The 20,060-nt window shown below is 29.8% G+C and overlaps 2 protein-coding genes across 4 annotated transcripts in view; both read right to left on the bottom strand.

Annotated features, from left to right (window-relative positions):
• LOC142328596 (uncharacterized) overlaps positions 1 to 20,060 on the bottom strand; it is a 50,144-nt gene that overhangs the window by 23,363 nt on the left and 6,721 nt on the right. The window contains exons 2-3 of one of the 3 annotated variants that reach the window (XM_075372382.1): positions 19,988 to 20,050; positions 13,870 to 13,923 (exon numbers count right to left, since the gene is read on the bottom strand). The exons of 1 other annotated variant lie outside the window; for it this stretch is intronic. In XM_075372382.1, coding sequence (XP_075228497.1) covers positions 13,870 to 13,923; positions 19,988 to 20,050 — 117 coding nt within the window. The remainder of the gene's footprint in view (positions 1 to 13,869; positions 13,924 to 19,987; positions 20,051 to 20,060) is intronic. One more of the 3 variants, XM_075372383.1, reaches the window with a different exon arrangement.
• On the bottom strand, positions 13,932 to 19,981 carry LOC142328595 (tubulin delta chain-like). The gene has a single exon (XM_075372381.1). It carries the CDS (start codon positions 19,915 to 19,917, stop codon positions 18,601 to 18,603), a length of 1,317 nt encoding a protein of 438 aa, XP_075228496.1. The 5' UTR covers positions 19,918 to 19,981; the 3' UTR covers positions 13,932 to 18,600.

Here is a 20,060-nt window from a genome sequence, read left to right as displayed (position 1 = left end):
CTGTGAGAGCATCTTGTTTGTACATGCATATGATATGTTTGAACATGATGTGCTCTCAGCAGTATAAAATTGGCATAAGATTGCAGAACGTCAATTTAGTTTTGAATGTAAAGCGTGTTCCCAGGGCCTTTATTTAAGTTTCTAAAAGCATCATAGTTTCAATAACCATACTGATTAACGATTACTGGTGGTTTCGATTTTTTGGTGCACAGTCAAACACTGTAACTGTTTTTTTTTTTCAATTAGATTCTAATGCAGAATGGTTAATTTTGTGAAAAAATGAAGTGAGCACCTACATCGAATGAATCGATTCATAAAAAGACAGGATTGAACAATGACAGTTATTTAAATCATGGTTTTACCTCATCGGATGGAAAGCCGCAGTACACTGTTTGCTTTCAAGTACTCTCCGATGAAAGCATGAAGACATTAAACTTAACTTTGACACTTGAAAACTAAACATCCGGATCATAAAACCAAACTCTTGTATTTTTTTAAAAGAAAATTATATACTTTGAGAAATCAACAAGGTTCTATTTGTAAGTAAAGCCATACTGATAAAAGTGCACCTGAAGCGTCTTATCTCATAGCATTAAAAGTAGGTAAGATGTCCAAACCCCAATATAATTGTAGAAAACCTCATACTGCCTGCTGCATTGATATGGTCAGTGTTTTAATAGGCATGGAAGAAGCAAAAAAATTGATAAAAAGTCTGCTTTCTAACAACATATCAAAGCGAATTGATGACATGGCTGTCGATGTTTGCGATCAGATAATTAAGCAAATGAGTTTTTTAGTATTTAATTTGAAGAATCAACAGAGGAGCAAAAATTTCTCAGCTCTTATGTTTTATGAGATATGAACGCAATAGGGGTAGATCAAACAAAGAAGATATGTAGTTTTGCAAATCATGCAACAGGATATCATTTTGATGTTTTTTTTATGAAGCTACGGAAAACTATAATATATATTTGACAGAATGTATTGCAGTATGTAGTAATGGTTCAACAGTGATAACAGGAAAGTACAGTGGATTTCTGAAAAAATTAAAAGTTCATTTTATACCAAGGATGGAATGGATGCACGGCTTTCTTCACAGGCATGCTCTTGCCACAAAAAAATTCCAGAAAATCTCAAACAAATTCTTTGTAAAGCTGTAAAAATGGTTAATTTTATTAAAGTCAACCATTACAGAATAGCTGTTTACTAAACTATACAAAGAAATGGGCAAAAAGAAAAAAATCTCTTCTTTTCCATACAGAAATCAGATACTTATAGCAGGGGAAAGTATTAACCCAGTTACTGGAATTGCAAAATGAATTAATATCTTTCCAGGATAAACAAACACAATGTTTTCACAGAATAATAAGTATATTATTGTTGACTTATTTAGCTGATTTATTTTTGCATTTAACCACTTGAATGTAAATTTACAAGGACATGATAAAAACATTTTATTAATGTTTTCATTAAGAAGTTTGATATTCATCTTCAAAGCAAAAATTTTTATATGTTTTCACTGGCTTTTGATTATATAGAGAAAAATTTATATAAGAAGACATTATTATTCATCACAGTTTAGGTAGCACGAAGATGCATTTGCATGAGCTAAAAATTCAGTCGGCAGAGTAGTCCCGAAAGATAAAGATGATTTCTCAAAGAGATGGGACTGAATCCATTTATAGAAAATGTTATTGCAGCTGCTAAGTTACCAGTTGAGGTTCATGGCCAGTTCATTGAGTCTGCCAATAAAACATTACAACTACAATTCACATTAGTTATGTTTTGGCTTGCTTCTTGAAGTGAATATGGAAATTTAGTCACAGAAGCGTTTAAAATATTAATCCCTTTCACCACATCTTACCTCTGTGAAAAGGGTTTTTTGTCTATGGTTGTGCTAAAAACTAAGTATAAGAATCGTCTTTTATAACTTGAAAACAATTTGTTTTTTTGTGTTTCTAACATAGATCCACGTATAGAGAAACTTTTAAATGAAAACCAAACACAACCATCTCATTAATTTATTTTCTTTATATTTATACTTCAATGTTTATAATAAATGAATTTTTCTCATAAAATGATTTCATTATTGTTTACGTATAAAGCTGTAGGCTAATTTTACGACCTCCCTTTCATATCACTGCAACCCTCAGGTTGAGAAACGCTGCTCTATTTTAATCAATACACTATGCGATCTAGAGTAATCAACCGGCCCAAAAAAATTTTTTCATCAAATTTAAGCCACAAAAAAGAATCTAACCAATCACTTGCACACCATTTTAAAGTAAATTGTATTAACATTTAAATGTAGTTAAGGTATTTTAAAATGGCCATTCAATATATTTTTAATACAACTGCATATTACATGTGTAACAAAGGCAATTGCTTAAAATAATATATTTTTAATTTTATTAAAATCGACCATTACCAGAATAGTTGTATAGTTTATATTTATGTATGTTTATAGTATGTTTATGTATGTTTATATGTATTTATGTATAGTTTATATTTTTAGTTAATAAATTTTTAGAAATATTGTATATTATTCTAGCAGGACAACAAAACTAATTTGAATAATCGAAAAAGATAAATTTGAGTTTAACATGTAATGAGTTTATTTTAATATTCTGCAGCTATAAATCACAGCTACTTACTATAAGCATAAGATCAACAAAATAATTCTTCATGCAAAGATATAATTTCAATTTTAAAATTCAAGAAAATATCAGATTATTTATCAAAATAAATTCAAGGCAAGTCTGTAAACTACATCCTAACAGAAGGATGATTCCACAAAACCTACAACATCATGAGGAATAGGTTTTGAAAGGAATTGAGGATAAATGCCAACGGTCGAAAGTACCTACACCAGTACAGAAAATCAACTAACTTAAATAATGCTCTGTAAATTTCTTCTGGCTGGGTTATCTATTGGAATTAGTGTTTGGCATAAGTTGATACAAGAAAGAAAGCTGTCTTAACATAAATTATCTGACAGGCTGTATTACATCAAATATTTTAATTACAAAACAATTATTATATTTACTTTTCTTACAAAATCATATCTAATGCAATTACTATAAACTTCTAGAATGTATTTATTCAATTTATTTTTAATTTTTGTCTTTTAAAAGTATTAGAACTTTATTTATAGTAACACCATTATAAAAAATAATAATAATAATTAAAGTATAAAAACAAAAAAACTCATAATTTTTTTAATCTTTTAATTATAATTAACAAATTTAAATTATCAATATTGCTGCCATCTCTATCAGATTTTGCTGATAGGTCACACAAATAACTGTGTTATTCCAAGTTATCAAAAGTATTTGGTAAGCAATACTTTAAAAGATAATGTCTGGAAATTAATCACAAGTCTTAGTTATCCATTCAACTGTTGTTCCTGCCTAAACTTTTTTAATTTTCTCCATTAGAAATAAGATTAATCTTCATCATGAACATGTCAGGCCATCAATCTGATGACGTTTAAACATTTTTTGATTGTACCCAAACTATTAAATTTTACAAAATTTCAAGTTTAATTTACTCTCACCTGGAACATGATTGTAACTTGACATTATGTAGGTATAGCTTATTATTGTAACCTTGTTTTTCACACTTAGCAGTTGTAATTTTGTGGTATGTTGAAAAAAAGAATAACTTCATCAACATTTTCTATTTCCTACTGAACTTACTTTATTTCCCATTGAACTGGAGTAATCTTTGGCAACATAAATTATTTACATTTCATCAGTATGAATGAGTTCATTTTTCATATTTGAGCAATCCGTGATATTTTTCTACATAAATATTTCTTTTTTATAAATCATACTACTACCTTTGGCACAGTCTAAATGTAATACTTTAATTTCAGGCCTTGATTTTCCCACGCAATCTTGGAGCAATTACTTCTGTGAAATAGTAAATCTACAATTACTGATATAATCAATGCAATGAATAACTTTTTTTACTGAATAACAGTACTGCTTTTAATATTCTATTAATGACAAATACTTGATAAAATGAAGTTTACTGGTGGCATTATTACAATCTTTTAATGCGTTTGATAATAGTAATAACTTTTTTTTTGAGCACAGAAATAACATAAATTGTTTGTCCAAGATAATACGAAAGGCCCCATTGAAATAAAATGAAGGTAAACTGATTACACTCAAATGAATAACCATTTATTTAATATATCAATCGCATTGATTTGTTAACTTTATTTCAAATTGTTTTCATTCAAAAATGATAAAATCTGTTAATAAATATTTATTAGCTTACTTTAAGTTTAAGACACATCTTACTTTTCACTGCATCTTAAATTAAAAGTAATAAATATATTTATACTCACTTCAATAAAAAAAAAAAAAAATGGAATTCAAATTACACATTATCAGTATAAATACAACTGATATATATAACATTACATTAATTACTGTTCTTCAACGTTAAACTTTTCAAAATAAACATTTTATGTATTTAATCTGACAATAATTCAGATTATAATGTCTTATTTTTTAACTCTATACTTTGATTTTTTTGAACCACTTTATAAATGCTTGTTCAATAACTTCTGATAGATTGCAGGGCTGTCCTTTTTTCAAGTACATGGAGCAGTAGTAGTAGTACAGCTTAACTGTATTTACTAATGTTGTTGAGAACATTCTAGAGCAATCAAAACTAAGAAGAATTTTTATTTCAAAAGTATGTACAAGTATGTAGTTGCCTTAGTTTATTTAAGATGTTTTTCTTAATTTAAGTGTACTAATAGATTTTACTGCTTCTATGTGTGTGCGTGTGTTATAAATGCTACATATGGCATTTCCTAATTTTAATATTTAATGTCTGCCTATTTTCCATCAGCTAGAACAATATATAATTCATAAACACACTAAAACTAATAAAGATAATACATTAATTGAATAAACATAAATAACTATATATTTTGAACAATTTAACCTCTCAAGAACCAGTCAAATTCCAATACCACCAACATCAAAATGTACAACATGGAACTAGAAAAAGAAAGAACAGCAGATAATCAATAAAATCATAACTGCTGAAGGAACTAAAAAGTAGTTTTAAAACTGTTCACATGGATGAACAGATAAAAAAATAATTTGATTAACACCAACACAGTCGGTGACAAACACAGTTTTTTAAAACATTTGGTGCTTTGGTAACTTTCAGTTCAGTAGACCTTGGAATTTATTTTTTTTAAACGACTATAGCATATAAGTTTTGTTACCTTAGTTAATAATCTTCAGTAATGGTCACTGTTTACAATAAACATCAAAAGACACTCAGTTTCTACCAGCAATCACCAACTCATTTCTGTTACGATAGTAACAGCAGCTTCCATTACTCTTTCACACAAATGGAATAAATTCATAAATTAATCAATTATTTTTTTACAGCTCAAGAAAAACAAATTCAACTGCATGAAATCTGGACTTCATAATGGCCAGAAATAGGTCCTTCTCTACCGATCTGCAAATCATGAAATCTTTCTACAGGTACATTTTTAACCACCAAATTAGAATGTAGTGGTGGCATTCTAAATGTAATGGTGGCATGTTCCTTCTGGTATTCTTCAAGCTAGCATTATTCTGTCATTTTTCAGGAAAGTAAACAGGTAGTAACTGAAGTAGTCTCTGTAAAGAAAAATGGTCCTATGTTTCTATATCAGATTCTTTAACACATCTTCACTTTGTGTAATATCAAAAACATTCAGGTCTCATTTGGTCCAACTTCCAATACCATCTGCTAGATGGCAGGCAGAGCTTTCTCTGCCATCTTTTCTTTTGTCAACTTTAGAAATCATTTAATTTTTAACTGATATATTGGGACTATCATATGTCCGTCTAATCTTACAATGAATAACAAAAGACTTGACTAAGTAAAATTGTAATTTACTTAGTTAAGAAGGATTCAATTAATAATGTTTCAGGAATACATGAAACCTGATTCTGAACATGACCAACCAGTACACTGTAATTGGTCTCATAAATTCCTTTATTTCCAATGATTAAATTTATATTTTAACCTTTTTTTTTTCAAGAATAACAAGAATTTTTTTAAACTCATTGCTAAGTAATTGGTTATTAGATTCAATCTAAATCTGAAAAATTTACTTCTTTTTGCTGTTTTCACTAATATTAAAACAACTTACAATGTTTAATCTTGATTCTTTAGGTTCCCAAACCTTTCCGAAAAACTTAAGTCAGCTTACTAAAATTTTTCCACATGTTCATTACATTACTTTTCCCCTACAATTTTTTTCAATTCATGTAAATTCTACTTATTCTTTACTACTTTTTCACAACACATTTTCTTCTTTTACATCATAAAATCTAATTTCAATAATTTATTAAATTCTTCACTCTCCAAAATCTCAGCTCTTTAAGTTTATACGACCTCAATGGTTTTTTTTTTTTTTTTTTTTTTTTTTTTAAATAAGCATGAGATAAGTAAATGCAGTCCCTTAAGCAGGTTAGTGGCTTACAGGAAATGATTAGCTGGTTACTTTCACAAACCATAATTCTAGAGATATTCATGGATTTTGATTAACAAAGCCTGAGTTTGTTTAAGAAAAAATAAATTGATGTTAGTAAATATTTAAAGCCAGTTAAACCAACATCATTTTCTCACTAATGTATAGATTTCATGCTGAGTAATGATGTTTATGGACAGAACAATATCCACTGCCTTGAGAGAGCCTTAAATTATTTCTTTGGATGGGACTGTTGTTTCATTTCGCAGTCCTCTCTGGATAGTCCATTTAATCCATATTATCCACCACTTTCTCATATGATTAATCCCTCTGTTCTTATCAGTATTCTGTTTTTTTTGTTATTGATCACGAATTCTGCTTTTGGCTAAAATTCCACTTACTGGATTCATGCAAAGGTTATGGAGTAAATTAATACTCCGCTGATATCAGTGTAATTAGGTAAGGAAAGTACTGTTTGTTAAGCTGCTTAAGGATATTCATTGTTTCCTCTCTAATGGCTACACAAAAAAAAAGCTGTACCTGAGGCTGATGTGCTTCCAAAAAACTAGGCCTCTCCAGTGTATGCATAAAATAGGAGGCTCGGGAGATAAAGTTTTGTACACTAGCATACTACACAGAGACAAAAGGTTCTATCGAGTTGGGCATGGCAACACATGATACCTAAAATCCCCCGCTACAAACCAGCACAGTTAAAACAGCACACAGTAATCAAATTTTTAACAGCAGAAAATGTGAATTCTATGAATACTTTTCATTGTTTAAAAGCGGTTTACGGTAATGAAACTGTTGACTGGAATACTGTGAATAGGTGGGCGTTGAAATTTCATGAATGTGAAGCTGGTAAAGCAACAATTGAAGACACACCTTACGGTAGACGACCAGTTTCTGCGACTGACAAGAAACATCGAAAGGAGGTGGACAATTTGCTTCAAAGTGACCGACGAAAAATCCAGCAATGCATCACTATTCAGTTAGGCATATCTAAAGAACAAGTTGGCCATATTATCGAGCAACTGGGTTACTGTAAAATCTGTGCATGATGGGTACTGCGCAAACTCCCTATGACTCTCTGCAAGTTGAAGTTTGAGCCTGTTCAAATCATTACAAAAAGTAATCATTACACCACCAACAATGAGGTGAAGGAAGCTGTAGCCACTTGGATTCAAGAAAGACCACCAGAATTTTTATGTGATGGAATGCAAAAACTTGTCACACATTGGGAAAAGTGTATCAGTATAAACAGGGATTATATTGAAAAATAAATACTGCATTTAGTAGCTACAGTATTTTACTTTTATTAATTTTTGTTTCATTCCAATGTCTCTTTTCATTCACATGCTCTGTATATATGTGCAAAATTTATCAGCCAAGCCTTGTACGTCAACTTTTTAAATAGATTTTGTAGTTATTGAAAGGTGTCAAAACAACTTCAAAGAGATGTTTTTATAATCTGACTTAATAATAGTAGAATAAATTTTATCTCAATAGACCACTGTAGATATATTATATTGGACCTTAGGTACAATTTCCAGATTTAGACTGGGCATCGTTTTGTTAATTAAAGTTAGTATGTTTGTAAAACCACATCTTGAAAAAAGTGTTATTACCCAAAAAATTAGTTTTTAAAAACTTAAAAAAATTTACTTTATGTTTTCTATTATTAAATTTAACTTCTTTATTTTTAAAGAATTTGTTCTGTTTTTCCCCCATTTCATTTTGGTTTTGTTGCAGGTTTATTGGTGCAACTAAGATAGAAAAACAACAGATGTATCATCCAATCTGAAAGTTTCCAGGTAGATCTTGTGCAGCTTTCTTGAATCATCATAAGAAAGGACTGAGTTGATGAAAAAATTGGCAGACCCTAGATGAGAATCACACCCAGGATTGGATGAGTAAAATATATACGTACTTAATGCAAATTAAAATGTAAGCAAATTCATTCATTTTCCGAAAATTCATATCATCTGAATAAAAAATGACAAACCAGTTATAAACTGTAAGGTAATAAATGTTATGTGCACATTTTTCTCAACAACTTCAAAAGATTTACACTGACTAAACAAAAAAAATTGAGTTTTACTTATAAGTGGATCATGAGTCATTAAACAATGGTTAATTAAAAAAATATACCAAAAACTAATTATTGAAGCTTTTGATCAGTGGCAAAAATGTTGATTTCAATTTGTTAAATATTTTTGAATTAGACTTTGAAAAAGATAAAAACAGGAAAATTAACCAATGTTTTACATAGATCTCGCTGAATACTGTATTGCAGATCTGAGAAACTACAGCAAAAAGATTATGCCACTTTTAACAATTCATAAATACTATATCCCATACATACACTTACTTAATAGAAAACTGGACCTTTCTTACACATCTTAATTTTCATTGTTTTGTAATATCAGATGATTTTTAGTTTTAGAACAGAAAAATAATTATAATTAATGAAAACTGACAATAGTTTTCATCATTTTTTATTAAGTACTAGATCAATGTTTATGTTATATTTTACTTAGGAAAAACTGCACTTGGATGTTATAAAATTAAAATGGAAAGCATAAAATAGGATGTAAAACTATTCTTCCCAATACATCAGTAGAGTATTCACAAGTTAATTTAAGGAAATGCGAAAAATGAAATGATACATGAAATACTGTCAAGGCCCATGTTCAGCATTTTTTCAATTCTATTATTTTTCTCACATTTCTATCCTACAACAGTACAAAGTCTGATACTTCACTAATAAAGCAGAGTTTAAAAGGTGGACAAAAAAATTTGAATGCATAAAGGAAGAAGCTGGACAACTTAAAGCACAGTATAATGTAGTTTTAAAATCCAATTGTTGGGTTACAACTATTTCAAATGAATGTGAAATTCCAATATTATCAGCAAATTGCATCAGGTTCTATAAAGATTACCTCTGGATAATTTACATGAAATTGAAAAAAGACCAATAGCTGCTGAATACTAGTAGTCATTACAAACTGTTATAAGATGGGACAATCTTTAAAAAATGATAAACTATTATAAACCATTATTGGACACACCTATTACTCATGTCAAATAATCCCACTTTACATGTTAATACTACATGATACATGCCAATGTAAATGGTGGAGGATTATGATTGCGTTATGATTGGTTATTTAAAAGTTCTGTTAGTGAGATTTTTCTGTAAAAGAGATCTGGAAGAACTTTAAAATAAAAAATCCCATTGAGAATATGGGCAATAAATGAAACAAAAGTTTTACAACCCTGTAAAAAGTAAGTTTTGAAAAATGGCTTGATATCACCAACTCAAATGATTTCAATCCCAAACACAAGTGTAACACCAAAGTCATAACATCAGCAATTTGTTTTTAAGATGTAAATCAGGAAATATAGATGATCGGTTTAATCTCATATGACAAAAAGGTTGAAACCAATAAAGATCTTGCAATAAAGTAACTAACCACTTTTTTTTTAAATTAAAGGCAATAAAATTAAAGTTGTTAAAGAAAATAATGTTAAATTAGGGAGAAGCAAAATACTAACAAGAGAAATCAATCGGCTGAGCCTTGACTAATTTTTCAAGAAAGCTGAAAACCAACACTGTATCAACTCAGGCTTTCAGTGAAAAATACAGATCAGACGACAATAATATTACACCTAGTAGAAAACTTCCGAAAATATATATTATTGAAAAAGTATTTTAAAATATTTCATTACCAATAAACAAAACAATACATAGTGAAACTGCACTTGTCAACGTTTAACTACCATAATCTATAATAACGAATTTAATAAGATTTCAGTCAGTGGGACAAGGGCATTTTATTCCCACATCACATCCGTCAATCTCCACAGTGCTATTCCCCAAGATGTTCTAGAAGAACTAGATTGTAAGAGGACTGTAAGGAGACTTACTCAAAACAACTTCCAGATAAAAGGTCAAGCAGTAGTTACCTCTAGTGTAGTTATTTAGTTAAGAAAACTATTATTAAATATCAAGATAATCCCATTAGCGTATATAATATTAATGCTATATTATACAGCCAGTCAATTATAGTTATTACAGCTAAATTCCACCACCACCATCATCGTATACATTTGTTATTTTTTCATATAAATCCATTGTCTACCAATGGAGCAACAAAATCGGTAATTCAGTCTTTCCAGAGTGCATAACTACTCTAAAAATAATCTAATTATATATATATATATATATATATATATATATACTGTGACACTTGTGGTATAACATACAGGTCTGAATTTTTAAAAATTATGAGAAATTTCAAGTAGTGAGCGAAAGCATAAACTTAATGTCTAGTACAAATCTTCTTGATGTCCAGTACAAGTTTCAATTCCAGCCTGTTATCACATGAGTACCTAGAACACATTATCCTAATGTGTTTGCTTGTGGTGTTTTATAAAAATGGACAAACAAATTTTCTTACAATATCATGCGATAAATTCTTGCATAAAACTCAGTGGAAATGCAAAACTGTTTATAGATGCATAAGTTATATCATACAATGAAATATCCCTACAAGGTTTACGCCCTGTACAGAATACCAGTTTTCAGATAGCTAAACCATTTTTAGAGGCCATGAAACCATGAAGATGAGCTTTACTCCACAGACTTTCTAAATGAAAAATAAGTATTCTAAAACAGTGAGAACTCTCAAGCGGTCAGAAAATGAAAAAGGTGAAGAGAAAATTTTTTTCTCAAAAATGTAACAGAAGATGAATCATGTATTTTCAAGTACAACCTGGAAACTTATTTTAACACCAAAATAAAGTAACATACAAGCATCTCCTTGCTTAAGAAATTAAGAGTGCATTAAAAATCAAATCGATTCTCATGTTTTTCATCAGCAGTTAATTAGGAATTTATGACTTAAGGTCAGACTGTTAATCAAAATTATCATTAGGTTCTTAAAAAGCTAAGGAAAAGGGTTCCTAATGTACAGACAAATTAGATGTTGCACCATAACAACACACTCTTTGTCATACAGCAATAATCTCAAATTTTTTACAAGGGCAGTGAATGGTTTCACAACTTGATCAAAGTCCTCACTTTTTTCTCAAAACTGAAAATCATCATTTTAGAACCATTAATGACATCAAAAAGCCTTGAAAGTCCAGATGAAAGCAATCCCACTTTATAATTTGCAATGTAACACTGTAACAAACATGGGAGCAACATCTTTCAGCATACAAATTCTCAAGGAAATTTTTTAAGACCAATATTACACTGTAGGTTACACATATAAACAGTTTATAAAAAAAATCCTTATTATGGCACTTAGCTACTGCAATTGATAGTATTAGTAGAAAAAAAATCTACCCCATGGATAGAAAAAAATCACTCTAAGAAATAACAGAATTTGTTTTAAATTTAAAAATAAAGCAATAACAAGACTATAATTTACATACACCTTGTAACTACTAGAGGGCAAAATTTGATTACTGTTAGATTTATATTAGATATATTATTAGTTAGATCTTTGTAATAAATGATTTTAATTGTTGTTAAATATGAGTATAATAAGAAATAATTTATAGCAATCAATCGTCGTAGTATAAAAATATTAATATTATTTTAACAACACATTAGTCAATTTTATTGTTTTTTTTCCAGACAACTGAAAAAAAACAGTAATTCCAAGTTGGTATTTAAAAAAAATAAAAATGTTAATACTACAAGCAGGATTATAAATCCAAGAAATTACCATAATATCTAACTTTTAATAAGCATCAAGAAAAATAATTTAGGTACCCGATGAATGATAAAATAAGTTCTGGATAAAAATGAAATACAAGTTTTTTTTCTGTTGATAGTTTTATTGTTTTTTTCTTTTCTTTAATATTAAAGATTTCACAGATTATCAGATGCAAACATAAAAAAATAATATTATAATACATTAAATAGATAAACAAACAATACAGTGTAATTCAAATAACATATTTCAGTTAAACTAGCTAAACAAGATTAAAATAAATTATTTTTACTATTGCAAAACAGTACATTAATAAGCTGTTAGTTTTCTTCATTAGTGTAAAATGTTTTAGTTTTAGCACAATGGATTAAGTGACTGAAGATATATTGGTAAATCAGAGCACACATTTTATTGCACAATATAATGGATATAATACTGTTCATTTTGCTGAATAAATAAATAATTTATCACCCATCTAAATCAGTAAAGGATTTAAAAATAATTTGAATAAAAAATCCATTAACACCTCATTTTAGTAAAATATAATTAAATTAATTTTAGTAATATATTTACATGGAAACTGTATTTCAATGGAGAAAGCAATGTTAGAAACAACTCAATTAATTTGCAACATGTGAATATTTAACAACCAGCACACACTACTACTTTTATACAAGCATTACTGCATAATATTTCAAAGAAAAATTTCTCAAAAATAGTATATTATATAATTTTGAGAAAACTATCACTGTACAATTTTGCCCAAATTTTTAGCATCTGCAAGAAATTATAAAAAAGGGTTACAAATCTTTTGTAACCCCAGCACTTATAGTACACCTTAATCATGCCTGAAAATGTAGAAAAAAGTTATCTAATGCTTCCGTAATTATTAAATTACTGGACGTCATTGTTCAGAAGGTTAGCGCTTGGTTTCCGTGCAGGAAATTCAGATTTCAAAGCTTGACATTCTAGTTATATTTTAACACTTGGTTTCTCAATAACATCACTGACCACCATTCTGAAATCAGGTTTTAAATAACCACATCCTGTCTAGGAAATTCAGGAATGTAACACACTACAGATACCCTCATTACACAAATTATGGACCCAGATGCCTAAAGGTTGCGATTTAAAAAATCTGATGTGGACACCACATGACTTCCTTGTATGCCTATTAAATTACATACACACATTTTTTTTTTTTCATGAAAAGTACATAAAATTTTATTTCACTAAAAATTTATTATTTTTTTTCTTTTTATTGTGATTGAATTATTATTTATTGTAAAATTTTTTTTACAATCAGAGGTTAGTAATAAATCAATATATTTAAATGAAAAAAAAAAAAGGTTAAAAACAAGAAAATGAAGTCTGATTCAAATTGATTTGCCTTCCCCTTGAAAGATCCAAATATTTCATTAATTAAAATTTTATTTGGCTATAACTCTGGAACCAATGAAAATAAGTACCACTTATGATATATTGTTGAAAAGCTCTCAATCCAAATTTTTTGGACATTTTTGATCAACTCTATTGCAATCAAACAAGGAGGTGCACAACTAGATGTTACAACAGTCTTAAATCCAAAATTTCAACATTCTATGACTAATCGTTTTTGAGTTATGCAAGATTCATACGTACAAACGTCACGCAAATGGATTCAGGGATGGTCAAAATGGATATTTCCGTTGAAATCTGAAAACCAAAATTTTTCGCGATTACAATACTTCCTTTACTTCATACAAGTAAAGATCTGCACACAAGATGTTCAAAGAGTTCCACAATATCAAACAAATCAGTTGACCACTATCTTATTTCTTAAATACTAAAAAATATCATACCAATTAAAAATCATTGCTTGGCAAAAATTACTCTAACTCCTAAAAATTCTATAGATATTTGATTCTATATTTTTTACACAATTTTTGGTTTAGAAAAAACAGTTAACTACCACAATAACTTCCAAGGTGATTGGAAGTTCATCATTCCTTATTTTGATTCTTCACTTCCCTTAGCTGTGATTTTTTTTTCTATGGATGAATACAATAGGAAATATATCAAGTAATGCACCATCCCAACTCTGTAGGGAGAAAACACCCACCTTGTAATGTTACCGCTCGCCACACCACCCCCTTCTTTCCAAGCCCTGAGGGGCTTCACCGGAGGTCATCTTTAGACTCCCTAACTGATTACATCTCAGTCATTAGCCCGGCCTCAGTCGAGATGTCACCAAATGTAAATGCTTCAGCAGACATTTGCATCAGTAAAATACAAATCAAATTTTGCCTTCACATAGGCCTCAAACGGACATCTTCACATCCAACCTAACATGATTCCCTCAAACTAACTAAACGAGACTGTAGAAGGACAGACCCCATGCCTAGTCTAAATTTGACAACACCGCACATGACTGCAAATGCCTCAGAAAATGAACGAGTTGTAAGTCAAATCAGTGCTACACTCATACCAACCACAATTATGTTTTACGCAACATAGAAATTCAGACCTTTCTTTTTCCTGTTTAGCCTCTGGTAATTACCTTTCAGATAATACTTCAGAGGATATGTATGAGTGTAAATGAAATGTAGTTTTGTCAGTCTCAGTTCGACCATTCTTGAGACGTGTGGTTAACTGAAACCCAACCACCAAAGAACATCGGTATCCACAATCTAGTATTCAAATCCATGTAAAAATAACTGACCTTACTACGACCTGAATGCTGGACCTCTCAACTTCCAAATCAGCTGATTTGGAAAGACATGTTCACCACTAGACCAACCCGGTGGGTTAGAAATTCAGACCCACACCCAAACAAGTCAACCAAATTAGGTCACCTAACAAGGAGAACATAACCTCATCCCGGTTCATGCAGAAACCGGGAACAAACCCTGCACTCCCACCCGGTCTCATCATGGAGTCTCAGTGGCAATACCAAGTCACAATCAGGGGCTGCCACCGGTGTAACTAAACCAAGCCCCAGTCGCACAAGCTACCAAAACCCCGGCAGCATGGCCACCCCGGGCAGTGGGAGCCCCAATCAAATCACAAACAATACCAATATAACCATGGAACAATGCCAATGCACCTAACTCCTATCAATTCAATACCTATGCTGGAACTCTAGCCACCCAGGATCCTACCATGATCAAATACCTCGATTAAACTCCCTCTGCAGACCTACACACTGCAAGGGTGCGAAGAAAACTAGCCACTATAGACCACTCCTCATGGATCATGCAGTTAATATGGAGATCCAGAAAGTAATGTAGCGCTTCTTATGCTCATTAGCCAAGACATCTATTGGTTTGACTCTGGCTATAACACAGACTGCCTCACACGCGACTGTTTTATAACCGCTTATAAAAGCCAACAACAGGAGTCGCTGGGCCCACAGCAAAAATGTCCGCATAACACCTAAAAGCCAAGCGGTGAGCCCAGACAGGTGCAGCATATAACAAAATAGCCTCACTGACACCTTTGTAAAGGACACACATGGTATGGTAATTCAACCCCCATCGGGTTGAGTTTTGCACCAGCAACTATTCATGATTTTTTTTCTATGGATGAATACAATAGGAACTATATCAAGTAATGCACCAACAAATACTATTAAGGTGTCTCCCTTCTTGACACAGTAAAGTAAATAATAATTATCAGTGGACTCATTATTTCCTTAAACTTTTCTTTCAACTTTATCCATTTAACTAGATTATAGGACAGCACTCCAATCATAAATTGGTTAGTTTGCTCGTAAATTACTGTGCAGCATTTTAATATCTAGTTAAAGGTCATATCAAATACAACCTTGTTATGTGATGCATCTTATGTTTTTATACTACGGTTGATCAATCTTTCATATACAATACTCCAATTTATCCAACTAAATTATGTAAAAATATATTAGTACGATAATGTAATAAACAGCAAAATTTAAAATATATTTTATTTCCTTCAGGGAAGGGAAGGTACTCATCTCATTGATTCCTGACATTAAATTTTCAGAAAGTAAACAAAAGAATAAAATGTGTAACCTTATAGCAAATAAAAGAATTATTTAACTTTACACCCATAATATAAACACAAAAATATGTATCTAAAACTAAATGAATGATAACATCAAGCACTTAGAAATTCTCTTGAATGAAGGAACAAAAAACTGTCCAAGTAATCCCTATTTTTACTATCAGTACATCAATGATGCTTAAAATGATATTAGACAAATGATACTGGCCACTATATAAATGATATCCCACCATAAGAGAAAGCTAAAATATTAGAGAATGCTTGAGTCAAAAATTGAGCAAATAACAGAATGTGTTTTAGAAGTCACTCGATAATTATTCATTTAATTTACTATATCATACAGCAAATTATAATGAAATTAAGTAATTAGTATAATAATCTTCAGTCTCCTTATCTGTTCAATGTATTTATATTGTTAACAACTGAGAATAAAAACAAATTTAGCTTTTCAAACTCTATGGGTAACAAATGCTTTTTACACCCACTTTAAAATTTTGCATCTATATTAGCAGTTAAATTTGAAAAATTAAACATTTATCTAACATAATGCACATTAACATCATTCACACTCATAAATCTAGGTAAATTTGTGTAATATAGGATCCCATAATTTTTAAAAGAAAAATAATACGACACAAAAAATTTACTGATGCCATGAGTTCACCCAAAAACAAAATATTATTATGAGTACTGTAAATTCACAAGTAAATACTTCAATTTTTCACTAGTAATAAATCAGATTCAAATTATTACAAGCTCTTATAAAGAGGAAAGCAGCAATAAATTTTGTACTGAAAAATTCATACTAAATATGTGACAGTTAATTCTGGCTCAAAAATTATTTTTCAACTCCTTCAAAAATATCAATCGGACAATAAAGAAAAGATTAATGTGGCAGACATCACAAACTGCTGTCTAATAGAGCAATTCCATAAAATCACAAAAATAAAATCTGTCTTTCCACACATACTTTGAATTATTGTAGTACTGCAACACCTGATTGATAAGACATCTACCACACTCTGAATTGTATAACATAATACACTATTCAAGCTGTGCAGATAATATTTTGTCTAGCTTTTAAAGAACATGTATACAACAATTTCTGTTTATTCTTGTTAAATCTGTATCCATACAGTCCATGACTACATATAGTCAGTTATCTTATCAACAATACCCAGATTTTCTACAACCTGCAAAAACAAGGACACTACATCAAATAAATTTTGTCATTTGATCAAAAGTTTCTTTGAAAGAATGGAAAATTAGAAAAATTCTGTTTTTCCCCCACAACAATATTATTATCAAATATAAGTTCAAACTGACTGATTCTAATAAGTTTTAAACTTTCAACATAATTTACTTTTTCAGATTTCCAAAAAACTAATGTACATTATTATTTTTTGTGTATACTATTAATCCATTATAATATGTATTAACTTTTTTTAAATTATAAGTAGCATTAACTGTGCGTTCATTAACTATCAATAAATGCCAACAAGAACATACAGTGCGACTATATCAGTGTCTTAACTTTGGTAGTACAGTTATATGCACGAATTATTAAATGTGGATTCAGGATTTAACCATTAGAACATCATCCTTCAATTTCCAGAATGCTATTTCCTGAGATATTCCAGATGTCCACAACCATCAAATTATAAAGGGTACTTCCACTGTACCCTTATCTGTATATATATATAATTTCTTATAACTTTCAAACTTTGACAGATGGTTCCTACCATCTGTCAAATACAGATGGTAGGAACTAAGCAATATTCAAACAACAAACAGCAAATCAGCATGAATAAGTATAGTATTTATGGATTGTTTGCATAAAAGGATTAAAAAAGTCGTCTTTTTGTTCTAAACCAATTGTTTGAAAAAAAAATCCAAGAAATCTTCATGGAAAAATTGGGATAAATCCTTATATGAAAAAATTAAAATTGGGAATCCTTATATGACAAATTCTCAACCACACTCTTCTCTCCCTCTCTCTCTTTCTTTTTCTCTGTCTCTTTTTCACAATCCGAGAAAGCAATAAATAATATTTAATTTATATTTTAAAATATAATAATTATAGCAATAGTAAAAGTAGTAATATTTAATAAAAGCTCATTTTAACAGCAAAAATTATATACAATCACTCAAATTAAAAAATAATTACATTAATTTAATTAAAACCACAAAATAAAGATTATTTACATTAAAAACCAATTCATTTTAAATTAAAATTTAAAATTTTAAATTTTAGTACTTTCCTTCAGTAATTAGTATTTTTTTAAAAACGATTCCACTTCAAATAATTTTTTCAGTTCTTTAGTTAAGACCCACAGAGGCTACAGTAAGTTAATTTAGACTTTTATAATTTTTTAAAATACTTTCCATTTTCAAAAACATTTCTAAAAATTCATCATTTCCAATTCCATATTTTGAATACTGATGTACGTATGCGTTATGTATAAATGTATTCCATGATTTACTAATAAAATTATCTAACAATGGCCATAGCAATGAATTATTTGATACTAAAGTGACATATTTATCTTTACTAAGGAACTTTCTATTTTCATGTAATGTAATAAATCTAGCAGTCTTTGGTATCCAATCAACATACATTGAATCTGTATCAAATAACGTTCTTTCATTTACTGAAGGTTCACTAAGGGAATTCAAACCACGATAAATTAAAGCGTTTCCAATCGATTTAGAACTGTTCACTATCTCATTCATATCATTTTCAAATAAATTATTTCTAACTCCTAAAGGTTCTTTCAATGTTTTTTCAAGAGTTCTCTTAAGAGATCCCCATTTTGGTGTAGGTTCAAACGGACTACTCTTAGATGGCACGTGTGGTGCAGTTCTAATTGTTAAAATTTTGTAAGACTGATGAGAAACCAAATCTAATATTGCATCGGAGATGTTATACTGACCGCTTATAGGCTGAAATATAGATGCAATTTGTTGAGCGATTACCTCATTTAGATCGGTATAAGTACAACTTTTTATCAATAACCGAGAAGTTGTAATTTTATGATAATAATCATTTTCTAAAAAAAATATTGCATCGGTCTTATCATATAATTTTGATATATTAAATAAAGTATTATAATTTTGTGTAACTGTCTCCCCTAATTCTAAAGGCAAAACCAAGAAGTTCATAAGACACTTATTGGGTAACTCGTCACATAATTTCTCCATCACATAACTGCCTACACCCGAACCAGTTCCTCCAGCAGAACTACTAAAACTTAAAATACTTTGAAGCCTATCACAGCGTTCACATTCTCTTCTTATAACATCTATAGCATTTTCACAAATATCTGGACCTCTTACGCAATAGCCTAATGCCCAATTATTAGCTGCACCTCCGGTATTTCCTGAAATACAATTACTCGTATCGAATTTCCAATTACTGTTTGATTTCGTTTGATTTTTTAAATTTTTTATCACTTTGTTTTCTGTGTCAATAAGAACAGACCGTGCAATACATTTGCCACTTTCTTCTTGTCGGAACCATTTCTGCCTACTTTTAGAACAATAACTTAAATTTGATTTTAAAGAAGTACCTACATCTGAACTAGAAATATCATTATATAAGACAGTAAAAAATTCAAAACCTAACTGATTTCCACATTGGCCAAATTGTAAACATATATGAGACATCTTTGTTTTTTATTTAATATAATAAAGACATTGTATTAATTTAAATTCAAATTTTATAATAAGCACAGACCCGTTCAACCGTTTTGTTTTGTTGAAGCGATTTACTCTCCAATTTTACACCGACCATTGTTACCTAAAACAAA

The sequence above is a fragment of the Lycorma delicatula genome, chromosome 8 (genome assembly GCF_047948215.1).
Source record: "Lycorma delicatula isolate Av1 chromosome 8, ASM4794821v1, whole genome shotgun sequence".
In the NCBI taxonomy this organism is placed as follows: Eukaryota; Metazoa; Arthropoda; class Insecta; order Hemiptera; family Fulgoridae; genus Lycorma; species Lycorma delicatula.
The sequence above is the reverse complement of the archived record's forward strand: the minus strand, read 5'-3'. Positions and strand labels throughout refer to the sequence as shown.